Raw genomic sequence first — 19,914 nt, 5'->3', positions numbered from 1 at the left:
ATTCCAATTAAAAGCCTCGACTACAAATAGACCGTTATTCCACCAACACAGTGATCCACAAAGCACATTTATTTAAAGCACTGGCCTCAGTATCATGGTGTAACACTGCCATCAAAAAGTACCATTTTTTCTCTTTTATAGATGTCTAAATAATATATAACACTTTAACTTTAGTTGTAATACCGTCTTTAGGTTATCTGATGACTTTAATCTTACTCCTAGTCTCGCTTCCAACATGTGGTTTTCTGGAAGGGTTTTTGTTTTGAAAGTCCTGCCCGGAAGTCTTGTGTTGCCCCTGAAAGTTTGACGTGTCGTGGCAGGGTGATGATTTGCTTACTTGGAGCCGGACTGAGTTTGGAGCGGGTACTGTGAAATGTGTAAGCATGATGTTGCCTGGATAATCAGCGGAGGACGTTAGGAGACGGAGGTAAGACCAGCTGTGACAGCCGCCACTCTTCTTATTCCTGATTATTTTAGTACGACGATTTCGCTCCAGTGAACTACTTTTCAGTCTCAGACTTATTTTGATCATCTAGATATCTAAATAATACCAGTTCTGTGCAGCTTTTTATGAATTACTCTCGCGACAGACATGTGGAAATCGACCCAACTTTGAGCGCAGTCGGATTTCGGATTTTACAAACTTGATTCCGCTCAGACTGGATCTCAGACTGTTCAGGTCATCACGAAGATCCATTTTACATAAATTAGGTCTGTTATTTTTGGACTGGACTTGCCGTCTCAGACCGTGTAGTCAGTGAAACGAGCGCACAGACAGCGGGTTTGTTTGTCTCACTGCGTTTTGGATAATAAAGGCGGATTTGTGCGCCTGCACCTGATGCGCTCCGATGTTGCGGTTAGTTGATGATGCCGCCTGTCAGCATCACTCGAGGTGCAGCCGAGTGGTCCGACAATACAAAACATCACAGGGCTTAATCATTATTCAGACAGTCAACCCGGTATTTAAATATTGCGGAGAAAACACACGTCCATGACAGGGTTGTGCGTTATTTCCAAGCTTGGATCATTTTTGGTAGTTCAGTAACTTACTGAGGCTTAATCGTCTTCAACTAATCGTGAACGTGCGCAGCTTAAATTAAGTGATAATCAGTCCTTCGAGGCGTTTGTTAATAGCAGGACTACCTGTTGAGGACAGGGTTGTATATGTGAGAGTGTGTGAGGAGCTTGACAAATTGAACCATCACCTCTCAGTATGCAGACGCTATTACAGCGACGTGACCGCTCTCAACGAGACTTCAGACTAATCACCTGCTATGGTAACTGTTGCTTTGCGCTTATCGACCTGCTGCCTGCCTTTGATTCTTAATTAAATACATAAACATGGAGGGTGCATCAAACAAAACCTCTGAAGATACATGAGATGAGGTTTATATTTGACAGAACATGATTCATATTTAATATCTTGCCTGATGTTATTTAAAAAAAAAATCCCTTTGAGAATGGATAAAAGTGTTCATTGGAGTGTAATTAACAGCCTTTTACATCACATTGAAAGAAAGTCTCTAATGATCCGCTGTCCTTCCTCCTTCAGCCAAACCTCAGAGCTACAACCAGCTGAAGGCAAGTGAAGCAGGCAGGTCAGCCCCACCTCATGCGTGGGCTCAGTAAAGGTCCGAGTGGATACGGGTCTGACAAACATGGGTGTGCTCCAGCTCAACAATCCCACTCACTCCAGCACGCTTCTGCAGCGAGCCAATCAGATGCGTCTGACTGGCACCTTGTGTGATGTCATCATCACAGTGGACGGCCAGGAGTTTCCGGCGCACCGCACCGTCCTGGCCTGCACCAGCAAGATGTTTGAGATCTTATTCCACCGCAGCAGCCTGCGCTACGCCCTGGACTTCCTCTCCCCAAAGACGTTCCAGCAGATCCTCGAGTACGCCTACACCGCTTCGCTCCAGGCCACAGCCGAGGACCTGGACGACCTGCTGTATGCTGCAGAGATCCTGGAGATAGAGTACCTGGAAGAGCAGTGCCTGAAGGTGCTGGAGACCATCCAGGCGGAGGAGAGTGAAGAGGTGGCAGCGAGGAATCACGGCTCTGGAGACCACAGTGACCACAGCCGGGCCAGGCACTGGAGGCACATGTTGATGTCCAAGAAGCATTCCGTACAGGATGGAACCAACTGCACCATTCCCACTGCCCTGCACCACCTGGCACTGTACCACGTGACAGAGAGGAGTTCATCTGGTCCAGAGCCGGAAGCAGCTCCTGAACCGAGCCCAAAGCTGGACACCGAGGTCAATATGGAGGGTTCCCAGCAGGCTCAGTATCAGAGTGCAGACGTGTCCCAGGACTCATCCCTGGACCCTGCCAGAAGTATCAAATCAGAGTGCATGCAGGTGGACGATGCGAACGGCTGCGAGGGCAGATCCTCCAGCACTGGTGAGGGAAGCTGCATGTCTGACCAGCCAAGAGACGAGGGCCCGGGGACGCCCCTGAGAGGAAGCGTGATCACCAGTGCCCGAGAGCTGCACACGGGCCCTGAAGATGCAGGACAGGTGGTGGGGAATGCTCTTGATTGTTTTCCTGGGATCGCTGACAAACACCTGGCCTCCATATACTCTGTGGCCTCCAACCACACAGGGGAGGGCCTGCCGGTGTCTGTTTCAGTGACCCCGTCTCTGACGGTGCCCCTGGATCCCAGGGCCTACAGCGGCCTGCTGCATCAAGGCTTGCTGCACAGGGAGCTCCTGAGCAGGCTGGGCCAGTTTGCAGCAGGGATGAGGCATGAGGGCCAGACTCAAGGCCAGCAGTGTTGTGGCGAATGTGGCCTTCAGCTGCACAGCAGGCAGGCCTTAGAGCAGCACAGGTAACATCATTTTAGACATTCTGCTGAAGCTTTACTGTATGTATTTATCATATCTAGGGTGGGAAATCTAGACCTGGCTGCTAATTATAAAGAAATAATTATAAAAGAGTGATAGTTTTGGTATTTTTCAAATCAAGGTTTGATGTTTTGACTGTCAAACTTGCAGAATGTAAACTAAAAGATGGATTAGAGGGATATGATGATGAATATGAGATAAAAAGTTGATTATGTTGTACATGCCTTTTTAAATTGAATTATTTCTTAGTCTTGCTGCATTTTTCCCATGATGTCTAAACTGTACAACTTAAAAGCTGGGAGGAGCAACAGCAAATATGTAAATTTATTCTCAGGGACACCTGCGCTCATGTCTTAACAGTGCGACGTGTCGGGAACTTTTGAATTGGATCTTTGTGTTGGGATTGATATAAAGAGGCCTTGGAGTCGCATAACGCTGCGATTTACAAAGCTCTATTTTTTTTAATTCCGTTTGATCATTTGTGCAGACGTGTGCCTCACACAACAGACCGTCTCTCAGGCTATTTGATATGCATTCCTTTGCATCAGCAGAGAGAAGCCTCTCAGCAGGGACCAGGCTGGACGCCTCAACAGCATGATGGATAACTTCTGCTTCACGACTTGCTATGTTGTTGGTGTCCTATTTGTTGAATTTTATTTTATTTATGAGCTTATCATTTTTCCATCTCGTCATTCTGCGCAAAAACTTCGCAACTATTTCCATGAACAGCTCATTAACTTGATTGCAGAGGCTTATAATTGGGCATGCTTGGCAGTATTTGACTGATCACTAATCATTCGAAACGTGTCCTAATAAATGTCCTAATATGCTGCTTACCCATGTTTAGGATCACAGCCTTTCCCTAAGAAGAAATGGAAAAGATAGAATAATAATGATCTTGTAGGATTGGTATAAATCCTTGTTCCTGACTCATAGAGACGAACAGATATCTGCAGGTTGAAGGAGCTGCGTTGGTGGCACTGCTCGAGGATATAATGAAGTTGCTGTAGGTCTGTAACCAGGTCACTGAGCATACACCTGGTCTGCAGACTGACATTTTCTGGTGTTGCTCAAGAAGCATCTCCTGCCACGGCTTATGGTGGAAACACTGTAGAAATGCAGATTATCTGTTTGGAATAAAGGAGACAAGAACTACAAAAAGTCAGATTTTAATTATAATTGGGTAGCTGGTGATAAAAAAAAAAAAGAATCAAAACAGTTCTGAATTCAGTTGAATTATATTTCCTAAACCACATGATAAATACAATTATGAGGCTCTTTCTTGTTTTCAGGAGTCAAATGAATTCTCTAAAAATGATTTTATAATGTTAATGAAATGAGGGGAGAAAGATGGGAACTAAAGTGAAAAACTAAATGCAACAAACTCAAGTCCCAACTGGAAATCTCCCCGGTCATTACAACACCCAAAATAAAGAAATACCGTTTTAAAGTAAGATTTCATCATTGGAAGCAGGTCAGATCTTACATCTTGTGCAAAACGCCATCACAGTTCCCGATTTGTTCTCCTTATGTTGCCATTGTTGTCGTCAAGTGTGTTAAATCACATCTCAGGTGTTACTCATTTTATCCATCGAGTGTGTTTAACGGCAGACTCGTTTTAGGCCATCAGCTCTGCTGTTGGGGGGTGATGTGGGGATAACCGTACAGATGCCTTGCATGCTTGGATGTGTGTGATATGATATGATAGGATTTGCTGCCGGCGGAGCTTCAGCGAATCATCTCCTTTTCATTGCAGTCATAGGAGAAATGTGTATGTGTGTGCATAATCTGTTACATGCGAGTTTACGTGCACGCTCTTAGTATGTGTGTGTGTGTGTCTCCGCTGTCTTGCAGTGCTGGCGGGTGGAGGCACGCGTATGTCTGCACTCTGAAATTAGCCAGATATCCTATTGTCTGTGTTCTTTTAGCATTCATGCGTTGTGATTCACAACTCCAAGGGCCTCTTACTCTAATGATGTTGCATTCAGCGAGGGATTCTTGCTGGAATTAAAACATGCTTCCCTTGTTATGAGAACAATGATGCTTCCAGGTTGGGGAGGCCTTGAAGAAAAGCCACAGAAACGAGACGCTACACCCTCGGGCTAACTCTAATATACTGTCATTTTTCAGTTGATCAATGAGCACTATTCACGTTAAATAAATGAAATCCTCACAAGTGAGTTCTCACTCAGTTCTCCTTTCCATTAACCCGCTCACATTAGTGTTCGTCTTTTCACAGGAGGCTGCATAACAAAGAGAAGGGCAACGGCTGTGAATACTGTGGCAAACACTTCCAGGACAGCATGCGGCTCAGGATGCACATGTTGTCTCACACAGGTATTCTTGTAACTCTCACACACCCTTCTCACAGTGTTCAGTGCTGATCAGCCCTCTTGATACAGTAGTGCGGCCTTTCAAATGCACCTGTTCACCCTCCCCCCTCTCCCCCCACAGCAGTTAGTGCTGCTCCGAATACTTGGATCATGCTTTCTTTTCCACGCTTACACACCCCCCCCCCCTCTCCTCTCCTCTCCGTCTCTCCATTTGAATCGTTTCTGTGTTTTTTTGGAGAGTCTGGCAGCTCGCCAGCTCTGCCCCTTCTGAGTGATGACATCATCAGCTGCCGGCAGGCCTGGGTGTTCTGCCAGTGTTCCGAAGCGTGTGTGATGGCTCTCTCGCAGATGTGTGTCCAGGAACACACTGTACCCAAATGCAGACTTAATCAGACCTGACTGCTCTCCCAGCTACTTTATCCAAAATAGAGGAAGAGGGGAGAAGGAGGGAGGGGGATCAAGGACTAAAAATGAAACTAAAACAGAAGCCTCAATTTGAATATGTGTACAGACAAGGCAAAGTCCCTGTCCCATCTTCGCCTTCTCTCCTAGGATTGTTCAGGAATGACAGTCTGCTTACAGATGACAGAGAAAACTGCTGCTTTAAACTTCACCCGAGTCTTCCATTTATCCTCTTCTATACCCTCTGCATAACCCTAAACACACACGTTGTTTTGCATTACTCTCAGACCTCCACAGCATGCTTTGATTTTCAATTCACAGTGACATCCATAACAACAGAACCTTTAACTGAATTTAAATTTTTGCATAAACCCCCACCCAACCCATGTGTCAACCTATAATACTACAAAAAAAAAGATGTGGATCTCATTTCTTTGTCACTGTGTATTTCAGTATAGCAGCCTTAGATCCTGCTGGTTGCTAAGGAGCGAGTGCTCCACCGCTCTAATGGGCTGATTTGGTATTCAGCTCGATGCTGGCTCTTATTTTGGTATGCCAGACAAAGTGTTTTGATGGAGGACGATTGCAGCCGTGTCTGGAGACAGTTTGATGGTTTATGGATGAGAGCACACTCCGTGCCTTTGACTGCACAAGACAATGCACTATGTTCTCTCCTTCCCTTATCACACAATCTCACACAACACACCACACTGGACAGCGTCAAACAACATCAGGATCTACAACACTGTTTCAGTGTTACTACCTCACAAGAATACACTCAAGCAAGTTTTATTTTTGTTCTGTGAAACAAAATGTGTCGTTCCAAAAGAGTAACGGTTTGTTTTCAAAAAGTGTTGTTTTTAGAAATGGAACAGATTGGGGCTTTTTTGTTATTTGCGTGCAGCACTGGGAACAGTGGCACACTGTCTGTGCACAGAGGCATCGGAAGAGTTGAAAGAGGACCACATTTAGGCTCTAGCGCTCAGAGTTCCCAAAGCTTGTGGGTGTTTTAATGAGTCATTTTAACTTCATTTAAAGCCAGCTGAGCAGAAAATAGATCAGTGAATGAGCCCTGGGCCAGTATGGATCTGCAACCGATTTACATCTCAGTGAGAGCCAACCCACATCCAAACAGCTGCGTATGAGAGAAAGTGTGTGTGCATATCTGTCCTATGTGCAGGTGTGAGGTGAGAGCAGAACAAAGACTGAACGTTTCTGAAAGCTGGATGCATACTTGTCTCTTTCATGTCTTCATCAGAATAGACAAGGGCATTCCAAAGGTGACCTGGGAACTGTAGTTACAGTCCATGTGATGGGATTTGGGGTGTTGACTCTGAAGTGATTATTTAATTTAATTTTTTTTTGATAAAGGGATGTGCTGCAGGCGGGAAGCGTCTGCTGTTCAGAGAACACCCAGTCCTTCTGTGGCCTCTCAGGCAGACAGTCTGTTCACTGTTCAGAGACAGATAACAGGCCACGGTAAATAAAACTCTTCAGCACTGCTCTTTTTTGTAAAGAAGAAAGGCCATTGCACCCTGTCTGGTGCTTTTGTTTGCCCCCAGTTGTGTTTTTACGGCGCTTTCTTCTCCTCCATTGTACTCCGCACGTTTGCTTCCTTGTGTTAACACCTGAAAAGCATAAGTGTGTGACAAGCAGGGGCTCTTTGGTGACTCCCTAGTTGCTTTTTCCACCCTTCTCTTTAAATGAACTGACTTGCCCAACACTCACACTTATGTTTGTGTTTGTGTGATCGAGATACATTCTGATGAGTTTGATGTCATCTACAGCTCCTGCAGAGGCACTGGTGTGCGATCAGTGTGGCGCAACGTTCTCCTCAGAGGATGCTCTGGAAGGCCACAGGCAAACACACACAGGTACTTAACAAACATGTGCAGATGCCCTGACACTTCACACACACACACATACACACATTGTGTTGAACTCGGACAGCATGCACTGAGCTGTTGAGTAAGCCGTGACTACGAGACTTGTGATCATGGGTCTAAACTTGCTCGTCATGCTGGCTGGGTTAAACTGTTCCTGTCATGATGCTCCATAATTTATCAACAGGGAGGTGGGAGGCCCTCTCACATATCACCCACTAATATTTCCTGGCATCCAGACCCACCGCATGCCACTTTGCCACAGCCTCAGCTTTACAGCGGGAGCGTTACAGTTTCACAGACATACTATTCTCACCTCCCTCCTGACAGTGGCTGTGAAATTATTTACCTTACACTCAACGACGACACCTTTGTGTTTTCAGTGATCACAAATCAAGAATAAGTGTATATGAAACCCTTTCCACGTCCGGTGAATGTGTGGCATTAACAGTTGGCACCAAGATGAGTCAAAATCATTTTTTTCCCTTCTTATTAGTTGTGGTATTTTTGGCTGAGTGGCTGCACAAAACCTGGATTTGCAATCTGGGATCTTAAGACTTTGGAACAACCTGCTCGAGGAGCTGAAGCCGTTATCAAAGTTGGAAAATGATTTACAGACTGATACAACCCGACAAATAAGGCAAGAGTACAGCTGATGAAAAGAAAGACACAGAAACTAAAATAGTACTTTTTCAAGCAGAATATTCCTTTACTCAGTAAAGTTTTATTTTTATGATTAAGGACAGACTGGAAAATGCTTATTAGCTGTCAGGAAAGATTTCAGTAATAGTGGATAAGTTATAAATGTATGCTTTCACTATCAACTTGAAAAAAACGCAATATTGTTGTCAGGCGTTACATATGCCCGACAGTGTCTGAATCCACACCTTTTCTGGTACTGTCAGAGAAAGGCGATAACCCTCTCAAGAGCACTGGCACGTAACTGTAACTGCAGGTGGCACACACAGTATGAATAGTTAATGGATGTGGACATGGAGGGGTGTTAACGATGCCCAGAAGTTTCTACCCTCATCTTCCCAAGTTGTAAACACGCAGCGCTCGGTTTCAGCCTTGCAGTGTTTCCAGAGCAGGGTACAGGAGGGCATTACTCTCTCATTTTGTCATGATCTCAGCTTGGTCTGCTGTGACGCACTCTCACGGCCTTCAACGTGAGCCACAGGTAATTCAATCAGCTGTGCTGAGGTTATGAGAGGAAATGCACCAATTTAACACAAAAATGTATTTCAGAAATCACCTGCGTTCTAGTTCTTTTAAATCCTCAGGATCTTTCACCGGGTATCATGTAGCCTCTGCTTTAATTTGCCACGTGACATATCCAGTGAGCCAAATGAGTTTTCTCTTAGCAGATTAACACTTGTCAGACCTCAGCAGCTGCAACACTGCTGTCCACGTCCTCTGGAGGGGAAATAATACTTTTCTGGAGACCCTTTTCTGAAGCAGATGGGTAATTCTGGTTGCAACGATAGTTTACAGTGAAAGACTCTAGACATTTTAATACGTCAGAGGTGAATGGCCATGGGTTGCTGAAGTTACAGATCAAAGAGAGGGGAGGGGTTGGATTTTGGGGGCGGGGTAGGCTGTGGGAAGGGAATGAGGGGGAGGGAGTATGTGAGGGCTTCCTGAGGGCAGGAGGATTGCTGCTGGTGTTGGATGCCAGGAGTAAGAGGAAAACAACATCATGTGCTGCTGTTTACTCCTCACCAGAGCACTGTCATAGTCTCCTCTGACCTACTTGTCAGTGCCCAAAATAAAAGAATGGATCCATCTCTGAATTGCTCTCACAACAAAGGGGTTTGTTTCATCACAGCGAGTCAAAGCTGTGGGGCACTGAGCTTTCAATTTTGGAAAACCCAAGACTATGGCTTATCTACAGCATGCACGGAAATCAACTGTACATGCTTGAAAACATACTGGCAGACCATTTTGCCTTTAGGAAAGGACCATAAGAGTGCTGCCTTTGTGTACTCACAGCAGCTGCACTGTATCCACACATTACAGTCTGCTTCATCAAGTGAATATTACCTTCTGTCCAAACCCTAATTAAAAAGTCGCGTAGTCTATTCAGATACAGCCCTGGCTTTCTAATGCATTGCTCTTAATGCAGACCTTTTAGCTTGCCTAATTGCGCGTCCGCCATCACACTGCACCCTCCTGTTAATACCAGCTGTAAGCCTCAACTAAACTGAACTGAGCTGTGTTTGGCCATTATGTCCCCAGTATTCACTGACACCTACTCTTAAGATATACAAAGCTCCAAGATACCCTGCTATTTAATGTAAAATTAAACATGGTAGTTGTATAGAATATTGTAAAAAAAATATAGGAATCGATGCAAATGAAGGCGTGTGTGTGACCTCAATAAACCAGACCATGGAATGGTGCTTAAACACGAGCAACGCATCTCTTGTTGCATTAATTATTGAGTTGGTTGTTCGTCACTCGGGTAGATTAGCAGTCCACTGATGAGGGGCCGGGGTTGTTTAAGGTACTGTAGCTTTGTGTGTTTGTTTGTCAAGCCACGTCTCGGAGGAGCCGTCTGCATTAACACATACAATAAGCATGAATGCACAGGGTCATGTGGGGGCGAAGACACAATGTAGCCTGCATGACTGTGTATGTTTAACTGGTCAACACAGTAGCAGTGAGCCAGCACACAGTGTGCACACTAAGAAGGGCTTGAGGGCAAAGTTATACTGCTTTCACACCGCGCACTAGTGGACATGATCAGAATTGATGAAACATTGTAAACTGTGAAATCTCTGGGAATTTCCTGCTGCAAAATCACTATAGATATCTCTATAGAAATTCTGAAGACATGTATCAACAGAATACCAGTCAATTGCTAAATTTCCAATTTCAGCAGATATAAAAAGGAATTTATCCCAAACCAATGAGTTTAACCGATGGACTCTGGACATTGAAGTTAAGACTGGCAAAGAAGAAAATTATACAGATTTGCAGTCATCACTGATACAATCTTTTGTTCGATTTGCAGTGGGTTTACTCCCACATTCTCAGGGTGGGAAAACTTTTGTTTGCCCCTTGAAAAGAAACAGGCTGCGCTTATTTGTGAATGACAGGATTAGCTTGAACACTTCACCCCAACAAGGACCATGATCCTATCTGGTTGCCTAGACACATGGTTTTGTTTCTTAGGCAGCGTGAGAGCCTGGCTGGCTCCCACCTCAGTTGGACTGCATTAGTGGCAGATGTATGAAAGCAGACAATGTTAAATCACATGAGCATACATGTTGTCTTGATAACGATATGCTGAAATAGCACAACAAACTCAAACCGACCTCAGTTGCTGCATTTGGTGAGCAGTTCTGTGATATAATTCACACAGTAAATGCAGAATTGCTTGAAAGTAAATGATTATTCCAACTGTTAAAGCTCCCTCCCACTGATCACAATGCTCAGTCAACTCTCCAGCCTTTGAGAAAATCCATTGATTACATGGCATTTACCCCACTGAGGGCCAAAGGTCAGGGGGTCAGCCTGTGCCTTAAAAAGCCAAATCCCAAGCCCATTGTGTGGTTGGGGGTGAGAAAAAAAAAAAGAAGGGCAATGACAGCCAACTTTAGAGCTTTTTTTCTCATAAAGAAGCTCCTCTGCACTCATTACCTAAGCTTACTGAAAAACTCCATGACTGCAAATCCTTTTTGTTTGATAAGTTACCAGAGCGCAGTGAGGTGAAATGCCACCACTAACACATACCAGCACTTCTTTGGTTTTTGTTTACACTTCAAGATACGATTTGGTATTTTTATATTCAGCCTTGGTTCCGCGGAATAAAACAAGCTGTTGAGCTGCTGTCAGTGTGCGTCAACTTGAGATCAAGAGTGAGATTCTTGTGACAGAATATTTGTCATTTCTATTCTCAAGTTTCTGCATTGTTGGTGACAGAAGGATCAGGATCTACATCTGTGAGCGTCTGCGAGTGTGTCAGGGAGTAACGGTTTACCTCCACAGAGAAACTAAACTTTCACAGCAGACGGAGAAAAGTACGCAAGCTTGTCAGGAACAGACATTAACAATATAGGATGGTTGATAAAGAGAGTGCAGAGAGGATAATTAAAGTATCTTTGATGTATCTACAAGGTGGATAATGTGCTTCTCAGTTTGTTGAGGGCTCTGCATGAAGCTACAGTAATATGGTCAGACTAGACCAGAAAGCACTCCCCCTGCTGGCTGCAGCGAACAGCATGAGACACATTGGTCACAGAAGCATTTTCTGCTTCTTAAATGTATTTAGTCATTTTTAGATGGCTCATTATCCAGCCTTTACTACTGCTTAGTGAACTGGCATTAGTTAGGTATGACTCAGGCTGAAAGTGAAGCTAGTTAGACAGTGAAAGGATTTCCTGTATGGTCAGCAGATGCCGGGAGTAGGGAGGGTGCAGAGGCGTTGACAAAGCAGGGTCTTTTGTTTACAACTAAAATATTGTGATCCACGGGTGAGAAAGGGTCCTGGTCATTAGGGGACAGCATAAAGACAGGGATTGTAGGAGTTGCATGAGGAGCCTATGACTAATGGGCTTGGTCAATAAGGGCCTGAACCTTATTGTGTGCCTTTTGTGCAAAAATCCTACGGACTAAAGCCTCCGAACAGGTGCAGTTCATTCCACTGGATCGCTTCTCTGAAGGATTGTTGAGATCAGGGAATGTCTTTCATCCGATCCTCCGTTCTGTTAATTATTAGGAATCAATGTTTTTAGGGGAGGACTTCTCAAATGTAGACTCAAAAAGAGGAGCTGTGATTCAAAGAAGAGGCTGTGTGCATCTTTGCCAAACTGCACTTATCTTTGGAATGTCAAGTCTTAAAAGTGTCTTTGAGCAAATACTGATGCATTAGAAGACAATTATCAGTGAATGTGTTTGATTTACACCCTGAAAATGTAAGTTTCTTGATTTGTTTCTTCTTCTTTGTACAAGCTTGTCTGCCTGCTAACTTGATTGAACCTAAAGCAAGTGTCTGACACTCTTCCCTCTTAGTATGAGTGTGCTGTATCCCTTTCCCTGCGTTAATTCCAATTTAATTGCCAGTTGCCTCAAGGCACTTCAATAACAGTAACAAATGATTTGATTTAGTGGACCTCATCAGACTGCATTTTAAATGCGACACAGCAACCCCACTTGAATTCCAATGAAGTGCTGGCACAGTCCTCTGTTTACTAATGATCCTCCGCTGGAGATGTCTGATTGAATCTGAGTCAGGAGCAATGGGACCTGCTCACATTGTAAATGATCTGCAACCTGAGCAGACAGAGAAATAAGGACCTCATAATCTCACATTAAAGCCTCACTCTCCAGGACATGCACATTATGTGAATGTGGCTGATTAACCAGTGCCTCAGTCTTGCCACATACATGAATTTGCATCGGTCTGAATGCCAGAATGGATTTGAGTGCTGGCGTACACAGCCTGTAGATCAAGTGTTGACTGTATGACAGCCAATGGATCTTCTTCACATAGCCATTTTGACTTAAACTACCCTGCCAGCGACTTCCTATCTGTATTCCTCTCCACACTCTTTGCAACAGGAAAGCAGCCCCAAAGAGATGCCAGGTCACACACAGGATTAAACTGGATTGTGTTTTTTCCTGCAGTCCTGCCTTTAATGGCTTGATATCACTACTTAACATTCTGCACAGATCGCATAGCGTAGGCATCATTTAGGGTGGAGCTACTATCAGCTGCTCTTTGAGCACAGAGACAGAGGACTTCACAGGCTGGAGCTGACTCCTGATGGGGAATGAAGAGAATAATTACACATCTAACACACCAGGAAGGAGCAATTGATTGTGTGATTGGCATGCTGTGCGTTGTGTGGGTAAATTCTTAAAGAAAACAATCACTTTCATGATTTAAAATAGAACGTATAAAGACTCGCAGCTGAAAGTGCCTCAGGGCTTTTAGGGGAGTTAGTTTAGGTAGAGGCACTTGCTCTTTGAAAGAAGCTTTTTTCACAGAGGACTCACACAAAGTTGAAGTGACCCAGTTTCCCCACTTAAGGCCCTGTCTGTGTATGGTACTGAAATAACTATGCGTCTGTGTCTTGTGTGATCTCCAGGGACTGACATGGCGGTGTTCTGTCTGCTGTGTGCAAAGCGCTTCCAGACCCAGAAGGCCTTGCAGCAGCACATGGAGGTCCATGCAGGAATGCACAGCTACATCTGCAGCCACTGTGAGCGCCCCTTTCCTAGCCACACAACCCTCAAAAGACACTTGCGCTCGCACACGGGTAAGAGAGCGTTTGCACCATCACTGCTATCTGTGGTGTCAGCTCCTGTCATAAAACATGAACATGCTGGTGTAAAACGCATGCATATGTTGAAAAAGCAAAAAGGACAGCTGGGTTTATTTTTGTATATGGGTTAATTTCCTGAGGTTATTAGCTGTAAGGTTTTAGTCAATTTGCATGCATCCTCTCCCACTCTTCCTTCTTCCTCTCCATAAGGTGACTCATCTTTGATGACAGCACTGTACCTTTATGGCCGGTGAATATTTTAGGCAATTTCATCCTGTTTATATTTTGGGTTCTTAGACAGCCTTTGGGCCTCTGCAATTCATGGCTGTCACTTCTTGTGTGGTTCACCTAAAATGATAGAGGAAGCCCAAATAAATATTGAAGGAAAAGCAAATGGAAATGACTTGTCTCGGTGTTCTAGCGAGGCTGAGTCTTAGTGCCGCGGGAGAAGGAGAGATATTTACTGAAAAGATGTCCCCTTTTCTTCTTTTACCTTAAATAACACTCCCAGCTGTCAGGACGGCTTGATGTCTAGACAGGAGAAATACATAATTGATGTGAAGAGACAGAAGTGAAGGGAGTTTTGGCCATGGCAGCGTATCTTGTTTGTTTGCCATTCTGCTTGGAAGTAACATTTTGTAAATGTCATCTGCTCCACAGTGGGGTGGGGGATTGGGGAGAATCGGCCTGTAATGAGGAGAGCAATGTATCCTGTGACTTGGCTGTTGCTGTGGACACTGAGATAATGAGGCACATAGGTCATTGGAGATGAGTCAAACCCTCAGCCTAGGAGAGAAATAGATTAACTACAGTATAGAAAACAGAGCAGCACATGCCTGGAAGACTTTTATTAGCTATTAGCAGACAGCCAAGAGGAGTGTCCTCGTGTCTTGACATTAGCAACGTCTGAAAGCACATTATTTCCCTTCTTGATATGCATGTTCAGAAAGGCCTGTGTGATTGTTTGACCTATACAGCTACATATGCACCATGTCATGTTGTGCCAAAGATACAGTTAGTCTGTAACAATAACTGTCTGCGTTGGTGTTGCGGCTGCTGTTGCGACACGCTTGTGCTCTCAGGCGATCACCCGTTTGAGTGCGAGTTCTGCGGGAGCTGTTTCAGAGACGACGGCACACTGAGGGGCCATAAACGCATCCACACAGGAGAGAAGCCTTATGAGTGTAACGGCTGTGGGAAGAGGTTCAGTCTGAAACACCAGCTGGAAACACATTACCGTGTTCACACAGGTGAGGGATCAAAGAGGAGAGCATGATAAAAAAAATACTGAACAGAAGAGACTGAATGTCACCTTAAAGTAAAATTAGTGTCACTAAATGATATTTCTTGTGGTACATACAGCCAATATTTTTCCCATTAATGACCAAAACGAGCCTTTTTGGAGGTAGAGGTTGACATTTCCCAGAAAACAATTGAAAAATGTTGAATCACCCCGCACTTGGAGGCCTTTATTATTTCTTTATCCAATTAAAATATTCTGAAAATGTTTCCATTTTAACCTCCCCCCATCGACTTGTTTTATAGAAACTTTACAAATAGGTAAGTACATAAAGCTCTACTCGCCATTTAAAGCGGACTTTAAGGGTGAAATGCAGCTAAAGGAGGAGATATTTCCATATCTTAAATTTCAGGGCTCAACTTGTTGAGTGGGTGCAATGACTGCAGCAACAGTCTTTGGAAATGAGATCACCATTTCCAGGAAAAAAAGAAAAGCAAAGTTGGTGATACTGTTCAAATTAATAAACAATAATATGATCCTACTAAAAAACTTAGACAAACACAGCAACCATCAGTCAGAACTTTGACAAACAGTACGTTTAACACATGGACAATTCCATGTTGTTTATTAAAAGTCGGGGACATAATGTCGGCGCTCCCACGGTCTCATGTGAACTGACAACCAACAGCGATGGTAGTTCTGTTCAGAAATCACTTCATCAAGAACGTAAACTGGACTTATAAGAAAGAACGCGTGAAAGATGAGGCATAGGTACGGCTAATTTATGATGCAAGAGATTCTATGGAAATGTTTTGAAGAAACGATTTTTTCGGGTTACACTAAACTAAGCTGTGTCGATGAAGAAGAAAAAAAATACGTATTTTTAGTTGGGTTTTTTTAGGCAAGTTGCCTCCATTTTCTGACCTTTTTGTTTTGAATATTGCCAGTGCTGATTTTACACGTTATAGTCACAGTATTGTAAAATCCATCAAATCACAGGAATCCGCGCTTTCCCGCAGAATGTCGCCTGTGCACCCACTTATAGACAGCATTTATGGATGAAACAGCTGACATTAAAAGACTGGCTGGTCCACAGACAAGTCAGGAAGTAAGAGAACTAATACGTTTAAGGTTCACGTTAAAGACGGTAAAAACAGAGCGCTCATGATAAAAAGCATCAGGAATTCAATTAAAAATGACACTAAGGATATTATCTTAACACAACATTTAGATCAGTTTGTAGAGTTCAGCTTTTTATGGATACAATGACAGCTTCTGAATGTGAATTATTTCATGTGAAACACAATTTAACATTTCAGAAGATTCAGTACACAGTATTCTAAACCTTAAAACAGTCAAACTATTTGCTTTGTGAAGATACAAAGTGCAGATTAAGAGATACACCTGTAGCTGTGTAATGATTATCTTAACATAGCATTCCTTTGTGTATCTTGTCTTCGAATGCAGTGTAACCTGATGTAGCTGCACATGCAAGTTCATGCATGTGAATCTCTGTCAGAGAGAGCAAAGTTCTAGGTTTTCCTCCACTGAATAAACCACGTTAATAGGTTGAGGACTCCTTCAAAGACAGATAAAATCAGAGTCTATATTGGTCTGTTTCTTCAGAGAAATCTATGAGCCGTTTCAGGAGCTGCAGGTTAAGTTTCCTTTTTGGTTTTGGCTCAGGTTGTTTCATTCCGAGTTGCTTCTGCAGCTTAAGTGTGACACCCAGTGGTTTCCCAGTGTTGTATTTAACCCCTTTAACGAAACAAATAAACTCTACAGCAGAGTCTACATTGTATTTTGATGACCTTACACAGAATTTTTGTTGGCTGACGTTGACACGCTCGCCTCGGCGTCACCTGGCAGGCTCCACACCGGCTTAACGCTACATTGTTGAATTTTTTAGGTGAGAAGCCATTTGAGTGTAAGCTGTGCCACCAACGGTCCAGAGATTACTCGGCTATGATCAAACACCTGCGCACGCACAACGGAGCGTCTCCGTACCAGTGCACCATCTGCCAGGACTTCTGCCCGAGTCTGGCTGCCATGCAGAAGCACATGAAGGGCCACAAACCCGAGGAGGTGCCTGCCGACTGGAGGATAGAAAAGACTTACCTGTATGTCTGTTACGTCTGAGCAGGACTTGGACCCCAGGCACAGTCTGACACACACACACACTGTCACTATCGGGTGGAAACTTAGTAACTCTCATGTTGCTGATTTTAATACTGATGATCCTGTAGGGGTATTTAAAAAGAAAAAAAAAAAAAATCTGATTCATGTTTAGTCAAGTTGTCACTCGAGGAGATACCAACCCAACAATGAGACATGAGGCATGAAAACAAATATGCGCACACATTAGGGCTGCAATGGATTCGTTTCATCATCAGATTATTTTTCCTCCAAAGAATGCTCAAAAGTAGACATTTTGCGCTGACATCTTCAAATGGATCATTTTGTCTGACAAACAGTCCTCCTCAAAGAGATTTATTAACAATTCTCTAAAACTCAGATTTGCACATTTGAGAGGCAGAGTGCAGCTTTTTCCCCATAAAAAGTTTAAAAGATGAACCGATTATCAAAGCTTCGTGATGTTTTCTGATGACTATTTTAGCCCTAACGCACACAAACGCGCACAGTTCCCATAACTATGTCCCTAAAGGATCCTCTGTGGTTAAAATCAGTGCCACAGTGCTGGCTCTGACTGCCGGCCCGCATGTGCTTTAGGAGCATTTTGACTGATTGCTGAAGCACCAGGCAAACTGAGTCATCTTCAAGGATTGTGCAGCAGATGTTGAAAATAATTCCACAAAGGCTTGATTGGCTGAACTTTGCGACACTTCTCTCCTAATTTCCTGTGACTTTTTTGTTTTCCTGCTGTTGGTTTTTTTCTTTGGGAGTCGTTTATTTGTTTGCATGTTTTACTTGAATGGCTGACCTCATGAGCTTGATCTCTTTAATTGCCTCGTCTATTTTGCGGTGGGTGTTATCGTTTTCGAGGTAGCTCACTCACAATTTGAGTTTCTCTTGTAAAAGGTTTTGCTATTTATATGTTGTTTATTTGTTACCAAATATGTGCTGGTTTTCATCACACAGTCTGTGTCTCTTGGGATGTTTTCTAGTAGAGCAAGCTCTACCTCTTCCCACAACTCCACTGCAAATTATTTGTCCATCAGTAGGTCTAAATTTGGTCACAAACATCACAATTTACATGGTCAAGCAGTGTGTAAAAAAAAAAAAAAAATGTGAGAAGCCTCAAGACGGCTTTTAAGTGTAGTTTTTTAACCATTGCTTATATATAGATGTCTTATAAAAATCACAGAATCAGAATTTTCTAGAAAAAAATGAACAACAACATGAAAATAAGTTGTTATTTTGTTTTGTTTTTTTTATAAAACATGAAGAGAAAATTCTGACATTGAATTACTATGAGCAGGTTATCGTCAGTCGTAGTGTAGCTGTAACGTACAAACTGTCATGGTATGTGATTCCCATATGTGAGCCTAACACAGGCCTTATAGATTGAAACATGTTGTATTTTTGTATTACAGTAATTTGCTATCTGTTTACATTTGGTATGATTTGAGAAACATCTTCGTGTGTGTTTTATAAGTCTCTGATTTGATTAAGATCCCTTCCTCGTGCCTCTTTTATAAGTAGAGCATTGATGTGCTTGAGTACATGGGTCTGTGCTTTTGGTAGGTGTTTCTGGGTGTTTGTTTATTGTTACTTAATTAAAGATAGACTGCCATGTAGATTCATTTTGTCTGAACATTGCAACTGGAAGCAACATACTGTGATCGTGGCTGATAATCTGATGCAAGTTCCAAGCAATTTTGATGTAATAAGTACACGCTTGTCTCAAATTGTTCCCTTCTGAGTGACAGTGGACTGACATCTTTGAATGAAAACTGTGTGTATAGAAAATATTGGCATCTGTGGGCATTACCAATGCCTTCTTAAGTAGCCAACAACACTCGGTGCCATGAGAACACGCATTCACTGTATCTATTCTACATGAACATGCACTATAAATGGATTTCCTCGGTGGACCAAAAGAAATAGAGCACTTTTGTTTGAAAAGGGTTTTTTCTTTGATCTTTGTATGTTGTGATAATGCAGCTGTCTTTTATTTGATGTGTCCTAGAAGGATGTGATTAGCATTGTTTAGATTATGTCACTGTCTGTCTACCTCAGGGCCAGATCAAAGCTCGACCTGGTGTCCAATCAGGGTTGTTCTTCTTGCCATGTGTGCAGTAAAATCCCTCTTCATTACAGCTTTGTAACACAGTGTGTGAAAGTGTTTTCTCAGTGTGGATTCAGGCACAACTCTGTATGCGTCAGTGTTCAGTGGCATGGTTAAAAAAAGAATAAAACAATTTACTATTTTATGCATCCAGCCTCATTTGCCTGCTGTTTTTCTCCGTCTGCATTCAGCAGAGCGTCTGTGCTTCTATTTGTTCCGATATACCCCCCCCCAGGCGCTTTATTTACACCACCTGACATCTTCCTAATGTCAGATATGGGTTTATTTTAGACTGGCTGTCATTAAACAACAAAAAAATACAAGAGTAAAGTGAACTGCCCATGTTTAGACTGATCTGGTTCACTTTGAGTTGACAGCTGCTGGACATTTAATTCTATATTGTTTAATTGTGCAATTTAAAAAGTTTATTCATTAATTTTAGCCAATTATTTTAGCCTTTCCCATTATTTTTGTCAGTGATAAAAACCCTTAGAATCTTAAATCAGTAAATGTACTATTAATATTATTAGTATTCATTTACATTGCCTAAACCATTCCAAATTCTATCATTAGATTATGGTCCCTCATTATAAAAGCAGGATTTAACTTCCGTCACCTGTAGTTGTTTGAGGTGGAGCTAAATTCGATGAATATTTTAAGGATTCATTCTGATTAATTTTTGTCCA

General features: G+C 43.1%; 1 protein-coding gene across 2 annotated transcripts; it reads left to right on the top strand.

Annotated features, from left to right (window-relative positions):
• Positions 1 to 265: 265 nt before the first annotated feature.
• Positions 266 to 19,370, top strand: LOC140314177 (zinc finger and BTB domain-containing protein 16-A-like). 2 transcript variants are annotated; one of them, XM_072392261.1, is made up of 7 exons: positions 266 to 427; positions 1,564 to 2,833; positions 5,089 to 5,186; positions 7,372 to 7,458; positions 13,563 to 13,733; positions 14,822 to 14,989; positions 16,889 to 19,370. In XM_072392261.1, exons 2-7 carry the CDS (start codon positions 1,659 to 1,661, stop codon positions 17,116 to 17,118), a joined length of 1,929 nt encoding a protein of 642 aa, XP_072248362.1. In that variant the 5' UTR covers positions 266 to 427; positions 1,564 to 1,658; the 3' UTR covers positions 17,119 to 19,370. The 2 variants fall into 2 exon arrangements, with proteins under 2 accessions (XP_072248362.1, XP_072248361.1); XM_072392260.1 differs by having other exon boundaries at positions 1,553 to 2,833.
• Positions 19,371 to 19,914: the final 544 nt, after the last annotated feature.

Source organism: Leuresthes tenuis, unplaced genomic scaffold (assembly GCF_036924035.1).
Source record: "Leuresthes tenuis unplaced genomic scaffold, fLeuTen1.0.hap1 SCAF_9, whole genome shotgun sequence".
NCBI lineage: Eukaryota > Metazoa > Chordata > Actinopteri > Atheriniformes > Atherinopsidae > Leuresthes > Leuresthes tenuis.
Note: the sequence above shows the minus strand (reverse complement) of the source record. Positions and strands in the feature narration are given on the sequence as shown.

What these genes read in the sequence shown, in the direction of transcription:
- LOC140314177 (XM_072392261.1), top strand. Translation starts at nt 1,659, where the DNA reads ATGGGTGTGCTCCAGCTCAACAATCCCACTCACTCCAGCACGCTTCTG. An exon ending in CCACAGGCAAACACACACAG is followed by an intron (nt 7,459 to 13,562) that starts GTACTTAACAAA and finishes TGTGATCTCCAG; the next exon opens with GGACTGACATGGCGGTGTTC. An exon ending in ACATTACCGTGTTCACACAG is followed by an intron (nt 14,990 to 16,888) that starts GTGAGGGATCAA and finishes TGAATTTTTTAG; the next exon opens with GTGAGAAGCCATTTGAGTGT.